The sequence below is a fragment of the Oryzias melastigma genome, linkage group LG17 (genome assembly GCF_002922805.2).
Source record: "Oryzias melastigma strain HK-1 linkage group LG17, ASM292280v2, whole genome shotgun sequence".
In the NCBI taxonomy this organism is placed as follows: Eukaryota; Metazoa; Chordata; class Actinopteri; order Beloniformes; family Adrianichthyidae; genus Oryzias; species Oryzias melastigma.
The window spans coordinates 17,041,335-17,064,071 of record NC_050528.1 but is presented as its reverse complement, the minus strand read 5'-3'; the positions used below and the strand labels follow the sequence as shown (position 1 = coordinate 17,064,071).

Here is a 22,737-nt window from a genome sequence, read left to right as displayed (position 1 = left end):
TCAGTTTCAAAACTTTTGGCCCCGTTGGGGCTGGGCTAACTCGAAGGACCAATCAAAATCGATGAGTAACTTCAGTCCCGATGCATTCAGTGACTCTGAGAACTGTGATAATTACAGTCAGAACATGAATGTTTAGTCTGTACTATAACAGTCTGAAGTTGTCCAAAGACGGGTGTAAAAATCATTTTTTTTGCTTACAAACTGCCTGTTCAAAGCACCATTGAAAATCTTCTTATGCTTGGACAAAATGGCTAACCACTCTCATCGATTTGATTGGTCCTTTGTGTTAGCCCCGCCCCAACGCACCACAACAGGGCCAAAAGTTTTGAAACAGAAATTTTTGGATTCGAAAACAAAAAGAAAAAGAAAAAAAGAGTTAAAGGTGAAAGCGAAAAAAAATTGAAACTGAAAAAAAGTTTAGAAATTGAAATTTTGAGCTTTTAAACCTAAAAAAACAGACTATTTGAAGTAAATTAAGTTTATTTTAAAATAGCAAAAAGTTTTGGACATTTACATTTTTTTGGCCAAGCACCAATATTTTTTTCAGTTTGTTTTATTTGGGTTTCCAATAATATTGACCCAAATTTAGCTCCATATTCTGGACCCACTGCAGCTGTTTCTGTGTTTAGGGGGTCCAATAGAAGGTTTACGTAGAACTGAAGCCTCTGGAGGATCCTACACCTTGATGTTGGTGGACTCCAGAGACACCTGGGGCCCGTTTCAAGAAGTGGATTTTGTTGGAACTCTGAGTTTTTGAACTCTGAGTTCAGGAAAACTCGTGAGTTTCCAGTTTCAGAAACGGAGGTAACTTAAACCCATGAAAATGGGTTAAACCAAACCCGTTTCAGGAAGAGGGTTGAGCTGAACTCTGAGTTAATCACTATGGCAACTGACTCTGTGAAGGTAACCTGGTCTGGAGCAGGTTACCTTCAGGAAATTCAGAGTTCCCTGCAGTCTCCACCCCTTAGTGAACTTTGAATCAGTGAACTCTGAGTTCAGGTTTGAACTCTGAGTTCAGGTTTGAACTCTGAATTTGTTAAACCTTGTTCTTGAAACAGGCCTCAGCAGCTTCAAATTTGTTTTTGCTGCTGCTTTGTGATGGTATTTTAGCAGCTGCTCTCGAAATCCTGACAGAAATCTTCCTCATTCTGTCTTTATCTGCACCAACCTGTGTCTCTGAATCGGCCACAAGTCTCTTCATAGTACAATGACGGTTATGTTTTCCTGAAATATCCAGGGTTTTCATACCTTATTCCTAGACATTCAACTATTTCACACTTTTCATCAACAGAGATCCTTTTTCTTTCCCATATTATTTGAAAATGTTGTTCTGCTTAATAATGTAGAACGTCTTTCTTTAGTAGTTTTTCCTTTAATTGAACTGACCTGAAAACTAATGATCACAGGAGTCTGAGATTGATGTCAGTGATCCAAAGAGACACAACATCATCCACGAGCTTCATTGAGAATTTGATCTTTTTGACTCTTAAATACAATTTTCATCATAATTTGGAACACACTGCAGGTGGAAAAAGAGCCATGAAATCATGGATGAATCCTCTTCTGTGGAACGTCCTCCATGGTTTTTGTTTGCTGATCAGCTCTTCCCCTAACATGCACTCCCTCTGCCGCGTGGCTGCTGCTCTATGATTTCACCGGCTTGTCTTCAGCTCTCTTCTACCTTTCCATCCATCATGAATAATTTGGTGTGCCGTCTTATCTGTTGGTGGCGCGGCAGCTGCGGAGCTGCTCTGGTCTCTTTTGTTCAGGCCGCCTGAATAATAGATGCCCCCCCCACTGCAACATTAGACCTTGAGTTGAACCGGAGATTATCCAGCGCGGCGGCGCACCTCCACCTTAGACGGGACAGAGTGAAGCTTTAGGACCAGCTCTCCAAAAAACAAAGACGCCATCATGACTAGTGCTGCCGCAAAAAAATTACTTTAATAATCGACTAATCACTGATTATTTTTTACAATTAGTGGACTAATCGGGTCATGCGCAAACTGGATGTAAAGCACACATCTTAACCATCATTAGCTTAAAACTAACTACAAACTAGATATGTAGCATTACCTGCGATTATGCTAGTGTGAATGCTGTAAGCTGAATCTGCCCGCTGAAGATGCTGAAACTTATAGTTAAAAATGCTAAAGTTGATAGCTGAAAATGCTGAAGCTAATAGCCAGCTAAAATATTAGCTAAATGCCAAATAAGCCTAAAAAAATGAAGAAGAAAAAAAACTAAATTAGCCAAAATAGCTAGTATGCAGCTGAAATATTAGCTTAACTCCAAAATAGCCTAAAAAACTGAAAAAAAATCCTAAATTAGCAGAAATAGCTAGCATGTAGCATTGGCTAAACTCCAAATACCCAGTAGCCTCAAAAACTGAAAAAATCTTAAATTAGCCAGAATAGCTAGCATGTAGCTGAAATATTAGCTAAACTCCAAAACAGCCTTAAAAAAACGGAAGAAATCCTAAATTACCCGAAATAGCTAGTATGCAGCTTAAATGATAGCTAATCTCCAAAATAGCCTAAAAACTGAAAAAATCCTAAATTAGCCAGAATAGCTAGCATGTAGCATTAGCTAAACTCCAAATAGCCTAAAAAATGGGAAAAAAATTCTAAATTAGCCAGAATAGCTAGCATGTAGCTGAAATATTAGCTAAACTCCAAAATAGCCTAAAAAACTAGCAGAATGCCATCATAACCTTCAACTTTACTACACTCTGACTTCATATAATCTAAATGAACGACTAATCAAATATTAAATTAGCCGACGACTATTTTAATAGTCGATCAGTCGTCGACTTGTATCATCATCAGCCCTAATCATCGTTCCAGCTGAACGTATGCCGTCACAGAGCGGCGGGGAACGTTTCTGTCAACCCTCCAGATTGTTTCAGGCTCAGAAATTGTTGCTCCGGCTGAAGTTCTGCAAACTCCTCGTGTTTGGATCAGATTTCTGTCTGACTCAGTCTGAGGTTCCTCTGGATGTTCAGTCAGCCGGAACCCAAACTCCTATCAGAAGCAACAGTTTAACCTCTGGTTGTTGTGTGTTGTGGTTCCAGCCTGTCGGCGGTGTCTCCGGTGGTGAGGGAAGCCCTGCAGGTTTCCACCTCAGTGGACTACGTGAAGACTCTGCTGCAGGAGCTGGGCCTGGAGGAGCAGCACCTCCTGAGTCTGGTGGAGCTGTTTAACCCCCCCCTCTAGCACACCCAACAGCAAGCAGACACGCAGAAAGTTATTTTGTAAATACTTTTTAAAACTTTTAGCTCTCTGGATCCAGACAAATCAGATCCTCTGGATCTGTTGATGTTTAACCTGAGAGGAGCAGATAAATCACACCCAGTGAAAAGCCTGTGTAGACCTGCTGCTTCTACTGTTGTAATAAAACCCAGTTATATCTCCAGACTTCCTTTGCACGCGTGTTTATGGTCTCATAATGCCATTTGTTATATGGGTATGTGAGCAACTGGTTTGTCTGAGGATATTTGGCCGTGCCAGGTGGTCCATGCAGCCAAACAGCCCCCAATTAAATGTGAGGTTGACCTGTGGTGCAGATTGGAGACGTGATTGATGGCGTGTCACATCACATGCAAACAGATTTAACAAACATTCCAACTGAGCTAACTAGGGATTAGATTATATACGTCTCCTGTTCAAGCAAGCAATCAAACTCTACTAGACTTATAATTATGACATTTAATGAATGTACATGTTTTCTTTTCTATTTTCTAATCCATGCATTGCATTATTTCTGTAATGAGTTTGAAATATTTGCGTGTTTTTGCTTGAATTAAGACTCCAGTTTGGACATTGGTTATGAATTTATGATTTTTTTTCCATACTTACAACGTTTAAAACCAGGACAGATAAATAAAACGCGTCAGAACAGTTAAATAGCATTCCAACAAAAAGGAAACCTCCTCCTCACGCGTCTCTGCGGGATCTCTGCGGGGATTGCGCTCATTTGAGTCCGTGCTGCGTCTCTTTGTGCCTCCGCAGGTCCACTTTCCTCTGGAAGCCTTTCCCGCACAGGTCGCAGCCGAACGGCTTGAAGCCCGTGTGCTTCCTGCTGTGCGTGATGAGATTGGAGCTCTGGCTGAAGGCCTTCCCGCAAACCTGACACTTGTGCGGTTTCTCACCTGCGGAAACAGCCGTCAGGACATTTTGGCGCGCGGGTTTGTTTGGTCGCGTCATGACGCAGCCTCACCTGTGTGGATAAAGGTGTGTTTCTTCATGTCCGACTTCTGGTGGAACCTCTTCCCGCAGTACTGGCACGGGTAGGGCCGCGTGTCCGAGTGGATGAGCAGGTGCGTGGAGAGCGTGGAGGAGCGCTTGAAGCTCTTCCCGCAGATCTTGCAGCTGAAGCTCCTCTCCTGCGGCAAACGGAAGGGTCAGGCCCGGTTCTGGGCCCGGAGGCCTCTGAGGAGGGGTGGGGGGCTCTACCTGGGAATGGACCGCTCTGTGCTGGTCGAGGCTCACCGCGTGCCCGAAGGTTTTCCCGCAGATCCCGCACTCAAACGGCCGCGTGCCGCTGTGTGAGCGCCGGACGTGGACCTCCAGGCCGTGAGGCGTGGAGAACACCTTCAGGGAGACACGGTTCCGGTTCGGCATCAGGTCAGCAACCGAGAACATTTTCACTTTTACGCACGAACCACGCGCTCCCACGCACCTTACAGCACTTCACGCACTTGTAGGATCCGTTGGCCTCCAAGTGAGAGTGCAGGAAGTCCTCCTCAGCCTTGATCTCTCGGCTCTCCCGCCGCACGTCCACGCACAGCGTGTCTCCATCCCGCAGCCTGCAGATCTGCCGGGCTGTCGGGGAGAAGTCCCGCAGGCCTGCAGCCGCGAGGCCCCGCTGCGCGTAAAGCCGCTCGCCGCCGCTCTCCTCCCCGCCGCCGAGGAGGCCGGCGGGTGAGCCCCGCAGGCCCCGCGGATGGCGCGGGAAAGGCCGCTGGACCAGATTCCGCAAGCTGGAGCCGGAGTATGTAGACCAGGAAAATGGAAAAAGCGGGATGTTGAAGGCCTCCTCCGGAGTGGCGGGAGAACATTTATCCGAACCTGGAAAGCAATTTGGAGCGGGCTTCAGTGCGTGTCCATTGCGCACGCGCACAAACACAAATAGGTTATTCTATAGATTTCAAATACCAAAATCACAGAAAGTTAACGCACCCATGCAAACAAATTTTATTAACGCGTTAATATTTATTAACGCAAATTGGTCCCCCCTCAAGAGCAGCAGTCCATCGCTTCCCCTCAGGCTTCCATGGTGTGCGTTAAAGCACTTTGTCAGGTATTATAACACTTATTTATAAAATAAATACATTTTTAATTGATTTTAAGGACTGTACTCTTGTTATTTTTTGGTTTAGTTTGCCTTTTCACAAAAATCGGACCATTTGGTCCAGAGTCACTTTTTTTGGAGAAATACTGCAGACATTAAATTCTTTAGAGTTCTGCTTATCTTACTGTTGATGTGTTTTAAACACAAATTACATTTCTGGGTTAACACTTTATAAATAAAACATTTTAAGACAATACAAATGAATGAAACATTTCGTCTCTGGCCTGTTTTTGTTCAATAGCCACATATTGTCATAAATAGGGGAACATTGTGATTAATCGTGATTAATCACAACACAAAAGTTTGATTAATCTGAATATTTTTTCATCATTTAACAGCAATAATTAAAAATAAATGTTCTGTGTGTGATTCATTTTGTGATTATTTGTAGTTAAGTGGTTGCCAAATAATTTAACAAATTTGCAATTAATCGCAATTAATTTTTCCCAGGTATGAGATTAATTATTTACATTTTTTAATCGATTCCCAGCCCCATAAAAATTTCGGACAGAAAAACGTTACATTTAAGACGATTCTGTTCTATTTATTAGACAATATTTATAGAATTCATGTTAGAGTTAGATAATTAGGATTATTGTAACTTCAGTTTTTTTTTCTGTGTTTACAGAGAATAACTTTTATTAATATTTATAAGCAAACATTGAATTGATTATATTAACTACTCATTGGTGCTGAAAGTGTCCAGACCTGGGGAGGAGGAGGGGGACGGTGGACGCCAGAAATCACAGTCGGGGGCGCGCTCGCACGCGCCGCCCGTGCAGCTCCGCGGGGATCCGGAGGACACGGAGCCCGGAGACCGCAGCCGAGAGCCGGGGGACAGGCTGTCAGCGCGGTCCTCCTGCTGGTCCACGCCGGACCCGAGCTCCCCCGGAGACCTGCTTTCTGGTGGCGGGAGAGGAGAAAGTGGTTTGACCGCAACAGGTCCCGCTCTTTGGAGCGCAATTGTGCAGAAAAGTACCTGCGCTGACGTGAGCCAGAATCGCGTCCAGCGGGCCGCCGCCGTCGTCCAGGCCGCGCGGCTGGTGGTAGCTGTGGGCCCGCTTGCTCTTCACCAGGAAGGACCTCGGCATGTCGGCTGTCAGAGGTCCCGCTGCGTCCTCTGGTCTCACTTTATCTCTAGTGGCTGTCAGACGAGTCGACGTTGGGATTTTTTCATGTGGCAAGTCATTACGCATGCGCAAAGACGCGGGCCGGTTTACCAGGTGTCGCCGGGCGCGCGGCCAAAGACCAGGGTAAACGCCGCCCTCAGCCTGCAGCCTGTCACACTCTGCAGATGAGTTTAAATGAGGCTGAGAGGACGTTCAGGCCTTTCCCCCAAAAATCTCTCGGATCAATCACGCGCCGCGCCTCACGTGACACATTTGCGGGTTACAACCCTTTAAAAAAGTCCGAGCTGTCATCCTGATGCGTACGGAGGGTTTGGGTCTGCAACGCATGCGCAAAACGCCGATCCCGAGTTCTCATATGGTTACTGTATAACACATGTGTCAAAGTCAGGCCCCGGGGGCCGGATCAGGCCCGCCAGGTAATTCTATCCGGCCCTCCAGATCATTTTATTTGATTGTTATTAATGGCCCGATGTTATCTTGCGCTCATAACTTAATTATGACAATTTATGGAGAGTAAAATATTGAAAGTTATTTAAGGTTTAAGTTGATTTATTCTGGAATATTATTTTTGCCTTTTTATTATTCATAATCATGTTAAAAAGTTACAGTTTTAAAGTTTTGAAAATTGTGGCATTCAGCAGCTTGTTGGGCTGTTTTGACAGTTAGTAAGATTTTATAGGCCATTTGGGAGTTTAACTAATATTTCAGCTTCATTTTAGCTGTTCTGGCTAATTTAGGCTTTATCTATTTTTTAGGCTGTTTCAGGGTTTAGCTAATATTTCAGCTACATGCTAGCTGTTTTGGCTAATTTCAGCTTTGTTTGTTGTTTTTTAGGCTGTTTTGTTTTAGTTTTTGTTGTTTTTGGACTATCAATTTCAGCCTCTTCAGCTGCATAAATTCAGCTTAAAGCATTCACACCAGCATTATATAGGTAATGCTATATATCTAGTTCATAATTATGTTAAAAAGTTACTTTTTAAAAGTTTTACAAATGTTGTTTTAGATCGTTCAAAACATTTTTATCCTGCGTCCTAAGGTGTGTTTTGGATTTTGGCCCCCGTGTGATTGAGTTTGACACTCCTGCTTCATAAGGATGCAGGCGCGTGCGCGTGCGCAGGCCGAGCTGCATAATGTCCCGCTTGTTTGGCTGGTTGAAAGGTGATCCTGTTAATGAGACGCGCGGGGCCGCCGCGCGCAGCTGCCAGCCGGTGGAGAGCCCGGTATCCGTTACGGTGACTCTGCTGCAGCTTACCTTACACACTTCACCCTGATTGTTTCAGCCTCGTCACTCACACACGGAGGCCCAATTAAGGCGCGCGCTCCTCGGGAGTCAATGTTCTGCAGAATGAAAAACAAACTGTTGTTTTGGGTCAAATACCGGATTCTTTCCAGCTGAAATCTGTCAGCTCTGACAGCAAATCTTTGCGAAGATTTGAGAGTCTGTGGAAAGCAAAGCGCTGCTGATTTCACCGCTCCCTGTGGGAACAGAGGCTGTTTGCTGCAGCTGCGGCGGACGCAGATAACCGAGGCCGGAGCGGGCACACGTGTCCCGCACTCACGCAGCTGCTGGCTCGCGGGTCCAGCTCCCAGAACCGCTCCACGCCCCGCAACCGTCCGAACCGAAGAACTGTTCACTCTGACCCTCAACACAAACACATTCTAATGTTTCAGCCACACAAACGATGATTCATGCTTTGATAAAAAGGCCGCCGGTCGGAGCTGAACTCGTTCTGCTTTATTTTGGACAAAAATAAATCATGCAGCTTCTAGAAGTCACTTCCTCGTGTTGTTGGAGGCCTCAGCTCCGTTAGCGTGATTTTAAAACACAGGAATTTACACCTTAACAATGGCGAGAAGACACGCAGTCATGTGTGCAAAAACTTCCTAACACAGGTGTTAAAGTCAAGGCCCGGGGGCCGGATCCGGCCCACCGCATAACTATATCTGGTCCTCCAGATCATTTTACTTTATTGTTATTAAAAGCCAGATACTATCTCGCGCTCTTTTCTAACTTGTATAATTTTGACAAAAGATATTTTTATGAAGAGTCAAATATTGAAAGTTATTTGAGGTTTGAAGGGGAGTTTGGAGTTAGGCCAATATTTACGCTACATGCTAGCTGTTTTGGCTAATTTAGGCTTTTTTTTTACATTTTTTGGGCTGTTTTGGAGTTAAAGTTAAAGTCCCACTATTTGTCACGCACCTTGGTGAGTGAAATTTGCTCTCCGCATTTGACCCATCCCCTGGGGGAGCGGTGAGCTGTAGACACAGCCGCGCTCAGGAACCAGTTGGTGATTTAACCCCCCAGTCCAACTCCTCAGTGCTAGGGAGGCACTGGGTCCCATTTTTAGTCTTTGGTATGACTCGGCCGGGATTTGAACCCACGACATTTCAATCTCAGGGCGGACACTCTACCACAAGGCCACTGAGCTGGTTAGTTTGGCTAATATTTACACACTGTTTTTGCTGATTTGGGTTTTTCAGTTTGTCTTCAGTCTGCAGTGAAAGTCTTCAGTCTCCAGTGAAAGTCTTCAGTCTGCAGTGAAAGTCTTCAGTCTCCAGTGAAAGTCTTCAGTCTGCAGTGAAAGTCTTCAGTCTGCAGTGAAAGTCTTCAGTCTGCAGTGAAAGCCTCAGACTCGGTAACTTTGACTCAGATCAGGAAACCCACTCAGAGCCGGACAGACGCTATCAGCAGAGGCACAGCCACCTCCCTGTCCTCCCACCTCCTCTTCCTCCCCAACCCTTGATTCTTGACAACCACAGCCTATGCTGGAATGGGTGCACGTGTAAGTGTGCGTGCATGTGGTTGGGGTGGGATTTGAGCTCATAAAAGTTACAGTCAAGGTGTCATAGACTGAGATAGCTAATTAAAAAAGAGACATTTCTCCAGTCAAATCAACTTTAATAATAATGGTGGCACTGATACACCAGTCAATCATGCATAAGTCCTTCGTCATTCTTTCTCAGTCAAGAGTTAAGTCATTGTGTTTGAACGATTCAGACAGAGCTTTAGCAATGTAACACTTCCAATGTAATACTTTTACAAATGAGGTTACAAATCAGCCTCATCATTCAGCTCTGAAGTTCTTCCCAGTGTCAAAGCTGAGCTGATCAGTAACACCAAGAATGAAACCAAACCAAAAGGAAACACCACAAACAACCCGGAGCAGACTGGATAAATAAATGCTGCCTTTTTTCAAGAGTTCCAGTGTTTACACAACATCTGCCTCGTAGAAATCAACTTCCATAAGTGGGGTTGAAATTCAACAAGAACAAATGTATTTCAGATCATTTTTGCTGAGTCAGCTTCTTCTTCAAAATCTTTAACATACCGTAACTTTTTATTATTAACACGATCAATGACATTCCAGCAGATTCTGAAGGAAAAAAGCTGCATTCTTCTTCTGGATTAAAGTGTAATACTGTAGCACGATCGCCACCTAGTGGCCAAACTGAAACGTCCTCCAGGAGAAGCAGAACAATGTTTATGATGTTAATAATCTGAACATTTTCGTTAGAACTTCTCCTTTAGAGAATCCATGATATGAACAATCTTATTATTTCACTGATACATTTTACAGAATGTGAACTGAATTAGATTAATATAAATATTTTCAAATCATATAGTAGATTATTAATGTATTTCTAAATAAATCTGTATAAATGTGTAAACTCAAAATTGAACTGAATTGAAGAATCGAAAGAATAGAAAGAAATCAGAATCAAATCGATAGGCTTTTGTGAATCAAACTGAATCGTTTCAGGAATTATAATAAATACTCAGCCCTATTTTAGACCACAAATAGTTACTTTAAAATATTTCCTTAAAATAGTTTGTAAAATTCCTGTCTGTGAGTTTATAAAGATGTTCATTTAGTCAGCAATTTATGTTTAGGTCAACTGAGCGTTAGCATTAGCCATCCTACGGGAAATTCCATTAATTGTTAGCATCAAGCTAGCGGACTTGAGCTTTATGTGCTAAATCGATTTATATTTTTATAAATTGATTATTGATCTGTTGAGTTTAAATCAATTCAAATGGATTTTGCCAACCCAGCCCTAATATTTGGATTTTAGTGTATTTGGTAAAAGAATTTGGACTGTCACGTTTCACCAAAAAGTTAGTTGAATCCTTTATATATGGATTTGTGGACCATGTATGGTTATTGAATCGTGAGAGGGAAAGATACACACGCCTATCAAAATCTAAATGCTCAAAACCAGCTAAACAGGTGGAAAACGGCGTGCAACTTCAGAACTTTTGTAATGCAGTGATTTTCTCAAAAATAAAACCACAACTGCACCCACTGAAGAGTTGGAAGAGATGTTTTAAAACGTCTTTTAGTGAGAGTGTATTTTTGGAGAAACCAGTCAAAGGAGTGATCGTTTGTCACTTACACAACCACATGCTCTGAACCAAATCGTTTTTAGTGGAGTGGTGCCATAATAAGGTACTGTGGCCAAACTGACTTTCCCTGCTTTACGTCCCTGTTCAGCCTCAGTGTGAGCGCTCGCCTCCACACCCCCTCTCAGTGTGGCGTCTCAATGAAAACCACATCACGCTATCTTATCCTCTCACACGTTCCTTTGGCTCTAAAACACTAACCACAGTTTAACACCCCCCGTCTCTTTCTTTTAACTCTCTCCCCTCCTTTCCCTGCAGCTCAGCAATCAGATCTCACTCCTTTTCCTTGAGTTTAACTGCATGCAGCCTCCCCAGCCGACCCCCGGGAGTGGCTTGCTGAATCTCATCAAACTCCCCACCTGCAGCCTCTAGATAGGGACTGAATGTGAACACAATGAATGATTTACTGGATGCTGCCGACCACAAGACAGTTCTTCTTTCACACCACAAAGGTGCTGTTTTTCTGTAACTTTAAAAGTGCTCTAAAGTTCTGGCTTCACGTTTGGAGCTGCTGTCCGGTCCAGACACGGCAGCGCTTTCTCAGACAAAAGACAAAGATCTCAGGAGTTCCTCACCATATCTTTGACTTTTTGCTGTAAACACTCCACAAATCACCCCCTCATCCATCACTGTGATCAGCAGTGAACATTACAGCCGTTTCTGGTTGTAAATTTCCCCCTCAAATAACAAGAATCTCCTGGGCGCGTTGGTGTGTGGATGTGAAAAGCTGCAGTGCGTTTCCTGGTCATTGTGTGTCGAGGAGTAGAGGCGAGAGGTCAGAGTTCAACGGGCACAGCAGGCCTTAAATAAGCTTCATCTGTGTGTTAGTGCTGCCACAAACGATTGTTTTAATAGTCGACGAATCCCCGATTATTTTCTCGGACTAATTGGGTCACTAGATGTAAAGCACGTATTTTAACCATCATTAGCTTTAAACTAACTAAAAACTAGATGTATACCATTACCTGCAATAATGCTAGTGTGAATGCTGTAAACTGAAATTGGCCGCTGAAGATGTTAGTGCTGAGAGTTGAAGATGCTGAAAATGATAGCTAAAAACACAGAAGCTGATACCCAGCTAAAATATTAGTTAAAGGACAAATTAACCTAAAAATGTGAAAAAAGCCTAAGTTAGGCAAAATAGCTAGCATGCAGTTGAAATATTAGCTAAACTCCAAAACAGCCTGAAAAACAAAATAAGTTTAAATTAGCCAAAAAAGCTAGCATAGAGCTAAAATATTAGCTAAACTCCAAATTAGCCTAAAAAAACCTTAATAAATCCCCAAATTGTCCAATAAGTTTGCAGAATACCATTATACTTTTCAACTTTGCTACACTCTGACTCCATATAATATAAAGTAACGATTAATCGAGTATTAAATTACTCATCTACTATTTTAAAAGTCGATGAGTCATCGATTAATCGTCTAATTGTGGCAGGCCTTTCTGTGTGTATGAGTATTTCTTCACTAACACCATGGCGTTAAGAACCAAATCTGTTTCTTTCCAAAGTTTAGATGAAGACACAGGCTGTTCTCAGTCGTGTGCTCCTTGATCTGAGCCACTTCAGTGAAACCCTTTTAGCTTTTGGTGGAGGTGTAAAACCCCGACAGAGCAGAGTGAAAACTCACCTTCAACTTAGCACCATTTCTGCTGTTCCTGAAACGTTCTGTCTGCTGATAAACTTAGCAGCACTTCATTCTGCTTTCTGCACCGCTGATTTGATTTGCTCAGCAGTGTGATTTCTGCAGGTCCGAGCTGGACTCTGCCGGACAGTGACTGCGCGAAGACCTCAGAGAGATTTCTGTGCAGCCATTCAGATGAAGCTGGGCTCCTAACTAAAATCAATGTACGCAGCAGTGAGAAAGACAGGAGTGTTGCATGCTGACAGGGTGCAGTCTTATCTGTGGTGTGCCTGTGAAGACATTTGTTGACATGTGATTTTCCGCAAGTCATTTCTGGTCCACTGCGACCACGAAGTCATCGTCTTTCAATTCTATTAGTGAACCAAAAGATGAAGCCTGCAGATGAGCGAGCGGCACAGAAAAGATTTTTCTTGATTTTGCAGCATGTGAAAAGCAAAAAGCAGAAAAGAGGCTGAAGACTGAAGTCACTGCTGAAGTGACCACCTATCCAACGGACATGAGGCCTCCTCTTCATCTGCCCACCACACCCTCCAGCCTCAGTGTGAACCTTACAGAACCGCTGACCACCCCTGGTGAAGCGTGACTCAACAATCGCTGCTTTAATTGCGAAATCAGTTCAGCAGAAACTGAGCTTAAGCTGCAGTGAAAAGGCGTCAGCAGCAGTGACTGGAGCTTTTCTTATCTGATGGACGGAGCTCATGCACCCAGAGTGACAGTGAGGGATGCTATCACTCTGGTCAAGCTGAAAAGCAGAAGACTCCGCTTCCTTTTTTAGCAAATGTCGACAAGCAGTTACAGTCTCAGCGTGTCAAAGCTGCAAGATTTTCTGTTCTCCAACTCAAAGCTCTGACCACCGATGCTGTTGAAACACTGGGTTTGGTCGGCTCCTTGCTTTCGTATTCAGTAGCTTCACAGGTTGAAGGATGACAACCTGACCGTCCATTTGATGTGTGATTACAGAGACAAAGCTCCTGAGGCTGTAACAACAGCAGAGTGCATGAGTGTAAAATAAGTGTGAGTGAGATAGACAGACAGCAGTTCACAGAACCTAGATAAGGTTCAAAACTTCTGGCTTCAAGTTATTTCAGCCTCTATGTGAAGCTCTGAAGAATCTGTCTTTACATCTATTGTAAAAAAAAATGAGTTCTGACTTCATTCAAGGAAATAAGCCTCACAGAATATGAAAAACAAAATCTTTTACAAATCTCTGAGTGATGGTTTCTCTGGTTTTAGAAAAATGTCAATGTTTTCTCTGAAGATCTGTTTTCAGAAGTGTTTTTTTTGTTGCTGTTGTTGTTATTTTAGTGCAGAGGTCTGCAATCTTTGCAGTTAAAGAGCCATTTGGGCCAATTTGGTACTGATCAAAACCTAATAAGCCTTTTTTTAAACCCTTTTAGGAAAATTCGATGCTGCTTTGCATCATTACATTGTATTTTTTATGATAAATATAAATGATAGTTATGTTTGGGCACAACTAAATACAGTAAAATTAAGATAAACTGGAATTTTCTCAAAGCATAAAGTCGTTTTTGATTTTTGACAGAAGCTCATATGACATTCTTTCAAAATAAAAGACTTCCTGTTCCAAACAGGAACATGATTGGTTAATGGCGGAAAATTGCTGAAATTGATAGCTGAAATCACTGAAGCTAAAAGCTGAAAACGCTGAAGCTAAAAGCCAGCTAAAATATTAGCAGTATGCCAAATTAACCTTAAGAAAATAAAAATAAAAAACTTAGATTAGCCAAAACAGCTAGCATCTAGCTGAAAAAAGTAGGTCATTGTATATATCTAGTTCATAATTATGTTAAAAAGTTACGGTTTTAAACTCTTAAAAAGGTAGTTTTAGAGTGTTCAATAAATGTTTATCCTGTTCAACCTAAGGTGTGTTTTGTATTTTGCCCCGTTGTGCGATTGAGTTCGACACCCCTGGTCTAAAACATCCTCTTCTGAGCTCTCAGATTAAAGCACAGCTTTATTTTACATCAACAGAACTGAAACAAAGTCCAATCTCTGGAAAATAATTCACGCCATACATTTTGAAACATAAATATTCTTTAAGACTCAGTAAACATCATCCTCATTACTTCCCTTATTTGTGACTCCACATCTGATTTCAGAAATCTAAGAATTCAGAAAAAATGAATTTAGAGAAGCAAAACAGACATGAAACTAGAATTTAAACTTTATTTAAATTTGGAGAGTGTGGTCCTCAGCCTGGATAAATACATGGTTGTGTCAGGAAGGTAAAACTCTGTCAAACCACCTGTGTGAACCAGTGGAAGCTGCTTCGCTGTGGCGACCCCTCATGGGACGTACTGAAGAGTGAATAACGTTAAATAAAAGGAAAAAGCACTGATAATTTTCACTGAGTTGTAAGAAGAAGGTCGTCTATTTTACACTTCACACAAACACTTAATAACAGTAATTTAGTTATTTTTGTACTTACTTAAATTATGAGTCAAAGGGAATGTCAGTGATAAAACAAAGTGAACTCCAAATATTCTCAGGTGTGTTTATTTAAATTCAGTTGAAATAATCTTATTTATTGCACAAATACACACAGCCATCATTTGACAAAACAAAATAAAACATGTAAAAACTGCAATGACAGAAAGGTAAAGTTCCTTTTCAAGCTGCTTTTCTTCAGTTGCCGGTTTTATTCTTGTATCTGCACAAGCTGGAGTTCAGGTTGTGGTGAGGATTTTCTGATTTGATGTTCCTCTGTGGTGTTTTGGAGAGTGTTACTATCAGAGTGGAAGCTGGACAGGATTCCTAACAAAGGTTAATTTTGGGGAAAAGGTGGATCCAGCGTCCTACACATCACTCAGCAACTGCTGATGCATCTGTGCTCATTTGGGAGGTGGTGTCAGTGTCTCTGACACAGCGGTGGATGAGAAAACCTCTCAGGGTTTGGCCTTCATTCTGTTTGAATTCAAGCACGCATGCTAGTACTGGACCTCTAAAATATGTGTTTCATGATTTACAACAGGAAATCCTGCTTGGAGAAATCAGTACTATCTGATTATCTTTAGCTGAACATTATGAAAATGTCAAACAGAATCAGCCTGGATAAACTCTGAAGATAAATGTGTTGTCTGCTTCTGCTGAGAGGTCTTTCTATGAGAGGAAGAACTGTTTTCAGGCCCGGTCCCACAGGATTTGTTGGCCATATCACAGGTAAAAAATGTGGAAAATCTGCCAGACAGGCTACCTTTATGCATGTTCGTGGAATAGCAGTGATACAGACGCTGGAGTCCATTCCACTGCCACTCCACTGTCAGAGCACTGCTTAATCACGTGTAAGCGCGTCCTCCCACGCTCCGGCGCTAAACAGACGCTGTAAGCAGTGGTACAAACGCAGACTGGCCAGGGAAACGGTCGTGCTACAGTCGTGCATGAACGCGGAATTTCGGCGTTCAAGCCCGTGTGCCGGCGTCCCTTCCACAGCCCAATCTTACACTGAAACTACTGTTGCACTGTTGTTCCACAGCCATTGCATGGCTGTACCACTGATACCACACGCAGTAACCCACCGTCTAAATTTTTTGCGCAGTTCAAAAATTCTTTCCCCGTGTAACAGTAGCCAACTTTTGTACCGGGTGTATGCGCGTCCATCCCTGAATGAGATGGCAGTGAATTTGTTTAATATCCACCCTGGTGCATTCAGGTTACTATTTAATTTCATAATTCAGGTTAATATAAACAGTAGCTGGTTGCTAAACTTCCGCTTTTTCCCTGGTATTCCTCCCATTAGACCCTCCTTGGTGAGGAAAAACTCCTAAAAGAAACAATTTGAGGAAAAATTAAGAAACCTCAGGAATGTCCACATGAAGGTGGGATCCCGGAGGACAGTGGGAAAGAAGGAACAACACATGAATCACACTGCACCAACAGAGGCAAGCAGAACTAATAGAGAAATAAACAATGAAGAATAGAGCAGAGGAGATGAAAATAGAGGACAGAACTCCAGTGCACCATACTTTCCACCAGATTTTAACTTCTAGCAACCTTCTAACAACTAATTGTTATTGGAATTTAATTCAAATAGTAGTAAGTTTGGTGCAGAATGGTACACGCAGTAGGTGGTAATAATAGCAAACAACAAATAACTTTGGGATTTATTTGACAGAAAAGCTGAGGTTGAGTGTTAAGATGAGTCTCGCTAAACCAGGTTCTTCGAGTAATCTTAAAGCTGAAATCGGCAGTCTGCTCTCCAGTATGTTGGAATGGAGCCACAACTCTGTCACACACTGTGACCTTTCTCAGAGGACTTAAACTCCCAAGATTCAAATGTCTCATCCTTGACCTTTCCAGTGTACACCGCCCTCATCATCATTTATGCTGTGTAGCATGACTGCTCCACCCATGATGCATCAAGACATTTGGGTGTCAGAGAAAGCTTTAAATCGTGAATGTAAAGAGAGATTTTTCAGCAACTGCATCACAGTCAAGGTTCCTCAGTGACCTTTGGTAAACTTCTCCCTTTCAGTGACTGTTCAAAACTTCTCTCTTTTTGAAGAAAGCCCCAAATTAACTGCTGTGCACACTCATGACTCATGAACAATCTGACTACTTTAAAAGTACACACAAGTTCTAAGAGTTAATTTTAAATTCACAGACAGCACCTACAGGGTTCTAAATCAAAGACAACGTTTTGAGGAAAAAAACATTTAGCTGTTTTGAAGATTTGAAGCTTTAATGAATTCAAAGAGACCAGTAAAGCTCCAGACACAACAGCCCTTACAGGTGGAAACAGGGTGTCTGTGCTGCTGTTTGGAGATGTGGTTGAAAGATCTCTGGTGCTTGTCGTGGTGGCAATCCCCAACCTTGTTGTGGACACTGGAAGTAAGAGATGCTGTCAAGGTGAAAAAGGAGTCCTACCTGGCCTGTTTGACTTGTGGGACTCCAGAGGCCGCTGACAGGTACAAGCCGTCTAAACGAGCTGCGGCCTGGACAGTTGTGGAGGCGAAAACTTGGTCTGAGGAGAATTTTGGTGGAGGACTACCGTTTTCAGTGCAGTTTACTTCAACCGGGGACATTAGGAATACTTCGAGGATCTCCTCAATCCTGCTGACACACCTTCCCTTGAGGATACAGAGGCTGAGGTCTTTGGGGTGGGGCTGTCCATCACCCAAACTGAAGTCATGGATGTCCTTGACAAGTTCTTCAGGGGCAAGGCTCTGGGGGTGGATGAGGTTCTCCCAGAGTACTTCCAGTCACTGGATGCTGTGGGAGTGTCAGGCTGACATGTCTCTGCAGCATTGCGTGGCAGATGGGAACAGTACCACTGGACTGGCATATAGGGGTGGTGGTTCTCCTTTTCAAGAAGGTGGACCAGAGGGTGTGTTCCAACTACTGGGAAATCTCACTCCTTAGCCTCCCCGGGAAAATCTATGCCAGGGTACTGGAGAGGAGAGTCCATCCGATGGTCGAACCTCAGTTCCAAGAACAGCAGTGGAGTTTCTGTCCTGGTCTTGGAACAGTGGACCAGCTCTACACCCTCTTCAGGGTGCTGGAGGTTTTATGGGAGTTCAGTCATCAAGTCCATGTATTTGTGGATTCTGACCTGAAAAGGTAGTTTGCCCTCTCTTGGTGGGTGGAGTGCTCCTGCCTCAGGTGGAGCAGTGCAAGTATCTTGGGGTCTTGTTCACAAGTTTGGGAAGATCGGAGGGTGAGATCGACAGGCGGATTGGAGAGATGTCCCTCGTTATGCGGTCGCTGTACTGGTCCATTGTGGTGAAGAGAGAGGTGAGCTAGAAAGCAAAGCTCTCAATTTACCGGTCGATCTTTGTTCCAGAACTCACCTGTGGTCATGAGCTCTGGGTCATGACTGAAAGAACGAGATCCCAACTTCAAGTGGCTGAAATGAGATTCCTCTGGAGGGTGCCTGGGTGCTCCCTTAGAGATACAGAAGCTTGGTACCCTTATCAGTCAGAGAGCTTGGAGTAGAGCTGTTTCTCCTCCACATTGAGAGGAGCCAGTTGAGGAGGCTCAGGCATCTGGTCCAGATGCCTCCTGGATGCCTCACTGGAGAGGTGTTCTATGGATGTCCCACTGGGCGGAGACCCCAGGAAAGACCCAGGATATGCTAGAAAGACTATGTCTCTCTGCTGGCCTTGGAACACCTCAGAGTCCCCCCAGAGGAGCTTGAGGAAGTGGCCGGGAAGAGGGAAGTCTGGGCATCTTTGCTTGGACTGCCTCCTCTGTGATCAAGTCCCAGATGGGCGAAAGAAGATGAATGGATAAAAAGTTCCATCACAGCAGACAACATCCATGTGATGCAGCAAGACTGATCAACCGTCATTCCAGTCCAATGTTTGGGAACACTTTGAATTTAGCAAAGTCATGTGACCATACAGTGTGACAGAATGTTCTAAGAAGGTTTCCCTTGGTATATTTTGATGTAGAAAAAGAACAGTGGGCTGAACTTTATCAAACTACAATGTGGACGGATTTGACATTTATTCCTGTTCACTTGTTTGTACACATTAATTTACACTTGATTATCTTGAAGAAATACAAGGAATAAGGAAAACTTCATCTGCACTGTTCAGTAGCAGGTATTTATCTCTGGCTCACACTATTGGAAGTTTAGGAGAAATATGTTGTGGATCAATTTTAGATCAGTGAATTGGACCCTACTGGATCGTTCAAAATTAACCAATATCGACAACGAGTTAGATCAGGAACCACAAATGATGATATGAATTGAATCGTTGTTAAAAATTAATTGTTACACACCTAAAAATTACAAAATTTGAAAATCAGAGCATAGTTTGTAGGGGTGTAATGTTTTATTTTAGTGATTTGAGTCATATCATCATTTGTGATTGCAGATCTGAGTCATAGTTGATATAAAATAATTTTTAACAATTTGATCTGCTAAACTGGTTTGGTTATTGTAGGTGACCCAGTCACTGTACGTTCTTATCTCAGAGACATCATGGAATCCTGATGATTCTCCAATTCCACTAGAACACCTCCAACTTTCTGTTCATGGATGATAATGACCCGTTAGAACTGCACGTAGAACTAGTGGACGAGTGGAACGGCTCAGAACATCATCATGAGGATAGTGAAGAACGTGAGACCTCACTTTCAAGCTGTCATTGCAGCAATGGTGAAAATATCTGCTATTGACATGGGTCCTTTTTGTTAATTGTAGGTATCTTGATCTTTTCTAAAGCACCCCGACCTTGTTGAGCGAATAACTGACTGAAGACACCTGATCCAGGTGATCAGCATCAAGCAGAGAATAGAATTCTGGTAGATTATAGTTGAAAGGTGATTAGTGGAGCTGAAGCCAGTCTGCCCTCTGCTGACTATTTGTGTGAATGTATAGTAAGCATTCACACCACAGTGATTCTCCTCCTCCTTTCTGTATGTTGTTTGGGAGTAATAACTCCATCACACTTTCAGTGATTTCAGCAATCTTGGTATCAAAACATTCTGCTTCTTCAGGACATTGCTGTTTGTATTTCGGGTATTCATAAACTTTATAGTTTTTTAAAATATTAAGGAAAATATGCCCCATAGGAAACGAGTGTGAAAGTCTTCAAATTTCAAAAATTTTAAGCAAATTTGGTAAACAAATCCTTAAATATTTTCATGGTTGTTTAAATATCTTAAAGTATTTTTTAAAGAATTGAGTTTATCAAATATTTATAGCAACAGGCTAACGTTTTTGGCTAATTTGTTATCTACTGGGGTTTTATAGGCTATTCTGAGTTTAGTTTATATTTTTAGCAACAGGCTAACTTTTTGACTAATTTTCTGAGGAATTTTAAGCTTTTTTGGAGGTTACTTAGTATTTAAGCAATGTGCTAGTGCTAGTTTTTTTTTTTGGCTAATTTGGCATCTACTAAGCTTTTTTATACTAGAGTTAGCTTCTACTTCACTAACATCCTAACATTTCAGGCTAATTTGTTATCTTCTGAAGTTTTTATAAGTTAATTTAGTGTTTAGCTTCTCCTTTAGCAATGTGCTAATGTTTTGTCTAATTTAGTTTACTGAGGACTTTGAGGCTATTAGGGAGTTTAAACAACAACGAGCTAAATATTTTTGCAAAATTGGCATGTATTAGGGATTTTTTAAGGCTAAATTAGCCAAAACAGCTAGCATGTAGCTGAAATATTAGCTTAACTCCAAAGAGCCTAAAAACCTTTTTTAAAAATCCTAAATTAGCCAAAACAGCTATAATGTTGCTTAAATATTAACTAAATGCCAAATTAGTCTAAAAAACAGTTAGCATGTACTTAAAACATTAGCTTAATTCCAAAACAGCCGAAAAACCAAAACAAAAAAAATCCTAAATTAGCCAAAACAGCTATAATGTTGCTTAAATATTAACTAAATGCCAAATTAGTTTAAAAAACAGCTAGCATGTACTTGAGATATAGCTTAACTCCAAAACAGCCTAAAAACCAAAATAGAAAAGGCTAAATTAGCAAAAACAGCTAGCATGTAGCTTAATTATTTGCTTAACTCCAAAGAGTTTAAAAACTTTTTTTAAAAATCCTACATTAGCCAAAACAGCTATAATGTTGCTTAAATATCAACTAAATACCAAATTAGTCTAAAAGAACAGCTAGCATGTACTTGAAACATTAGCTTAACTCCAAAACAGCCTAAAAACCAAAACAAAAAAAAGGCTAAATTAGCCAAAACAGCTAGCATGTAGCTGAAGTATTAGCTTAACTCCAAACAGCCTAAAAACATTTTTTTTAAATCCTAATCTAGCCAAAACAGCTATAATGTTGCTTAAATATTAACTAAATGCCAAATCCGTCTAAAAAAACAGATAGCATGTACTTAAAACATTAGCTTAACTCCAAAACAGCCTAAAAACCAAAACAAAAAAGGCTAAATTAGCCAAAACAGCTAGCATGTAGCTGAAATATTAGCTTAACTCCAAACAGCCTAAAAACCTTTTTTAAAAATCCTAAATTAGCCAAAACAGCTATAATGTTGCTTAAATATTAACTAAATGCCAAATTAGTTTAAAAAACAGCTAGCATGTACTTGAAATATAGCTTAACTCCAAAACAGCCTAAAAACCAAAACAAAAAAGGCTAAATTAGCCAAAACAGCTAGCATGTAGCTTGATTATTTGCTTAACTCCAAACATCCTAAAAACCTATTTTAAAAATTCTAAATTAGCCAAAACAGCTATAATGTTGCTTAAATATTAACTAAATGCCAAATTAGTTTAAAAAACAGCTAGCATGTACTTGAAACATTAGCTTAACTCCAAAACAGCCTAAAAACCAAAACAAAAAAAGGCTAAATTAGCCAAAACAGCTAGCATGTACCTGAAATATTAGCTTAACTCCAAACAGCCCAAAAACCTTTTTTAAAAATCCTAAATTAGCCAAAACAGCTATAATGTTGCTTAAATATTAACTAAATGCCAAATTAGTCTAAAAAAACAGCTAGCATGTACTTAAAACATTAGCTTAACTCCAAAACAGCCTAAAAACCAAAACAAAAAAGGCTAAATTAGCCAAAACAGCTAGCATGTAGCTTAATTATTTGCTTAACTCCAAACAGCCTAAAAACCTTTTTTAAAAATCCTAAATTAGCCAAAACAGCTATAATGTTGCTTAAATATTAACTAAATGCCAAATTAGTTTAAAAAACAGATAGCATGTACTTGAAATATAGCTTAACTCCAAAACAGCCTAAAAACCAAAATATAAAAGGCTAAATTAGCCAAAACAGCTAGCATGTAGCTTAATTATTTGCTTAACTCCAAACAGATTAAAAACTTTTTTTTAAAAATCCTACATTAGCCAAAACAGCTATAATGTTGCTTAAATATTAACTAAATACCAAATTAGTCTAAAAAAACAGCTAGCATGTACTTGAAACACTAGCTTAACTCCAAAACAGCCTAAAAACCAAAACAAAAAAAAGGCTAAATTAGCCAAAACAGCTAGCATGTAGCTGAAGTATTAGCTTAACTCCAAACAGCCTAAAAACATTTTTTTTAAATCCTAATCTAGCCAAAACAGCTATAATGTTGCTTAAATATTAACTAAATACCAAATTAGTCTAAAAAAAACAGCTAGCATGTACTTGAAACATTAGCTTAACTCCAAAACAGCCTAAAAGCCAAAACAAAAAAGGCTAAATTAGCCAAAACAGCTAGCATGTAGCTTAATTATTTGCTTAACTCCAAACAGCCTAAAAACCTTTTTTA

At 41.3% G+C, this 22,737-nt stretch overlaps 2 protein-coding genes across 4 annotated transcripts in view; one reads left to right on the top strand and one right to left on the bottom strand.

Annotated features, from left to right (window-relative positions):
- rpap2 (RNA polymerase II associated protein 2) overlaps positions 1-3,416 on the top strand; it is a 13,279-nt gene extending 9,863 nt beyond the window's left edge. For both annotated transcript variants that reach the window (XM_024268630.1, XM_024268629.1), the window contains exon 12: positions 3,074-3,416. In XM_024268630.1, coding sequence (XP_024124398.1) covers positions 3,074-3,215 — 142 coding nt within the window. In that variant the 3' untranslated portion in view covers positions 3,216-3,416. The remainder of the gene's footprint in view (positions 1-3,073) is intronic.
- Positions 3,417-3,692: 276 nt separating this feature from the next.
- Positions 3,693-22,737, bottom strand: part of gfi1aa (growth factor independent 1A transcription repressor a) — a 20,035-nt gene continuing 990 nt past the window's right edge. Inside the window, exons 2-8 of one of the 2 annotated variants that reach the window (XM_024268605.2) lie at positions 7,735-7,820; positions 6,332-6,496; positions 6,061-6,255; positions 4,681-5,069; positions 4,455-4,592; positions 4,219-4,384; positions 3,693-4,150 (exon numbers count right to left, since the gene is read on the bottom strand). In XM_024268605.2, the coding sequence (XP_024124373.1) occupies positions 3,972-4,150; positions 4,219-4,384; positions 4,455-4,592; positions 4,681-5,069; positions 6,061-6,255; positions 6,332-6,443 (1,179 nt within the window). In that variant the 5' untranslated portion in view covers positions 6,444-6,496; positions 7,735-7,820 and the 3' untranslated portion in view covers positions 3,693-3,971. Of the gene's footprint in view, positions 4,151-4,218; positions 4,385-4,454; positions 4,593-4,680; positions 5,070-6,060; positions 6,256-6,331; positions 6,751-7,734; positions 7,821-22,737 lie in introns of those variants that run through there. The other variant, XM_036216202.1, reaches the window with a different exon arrangement.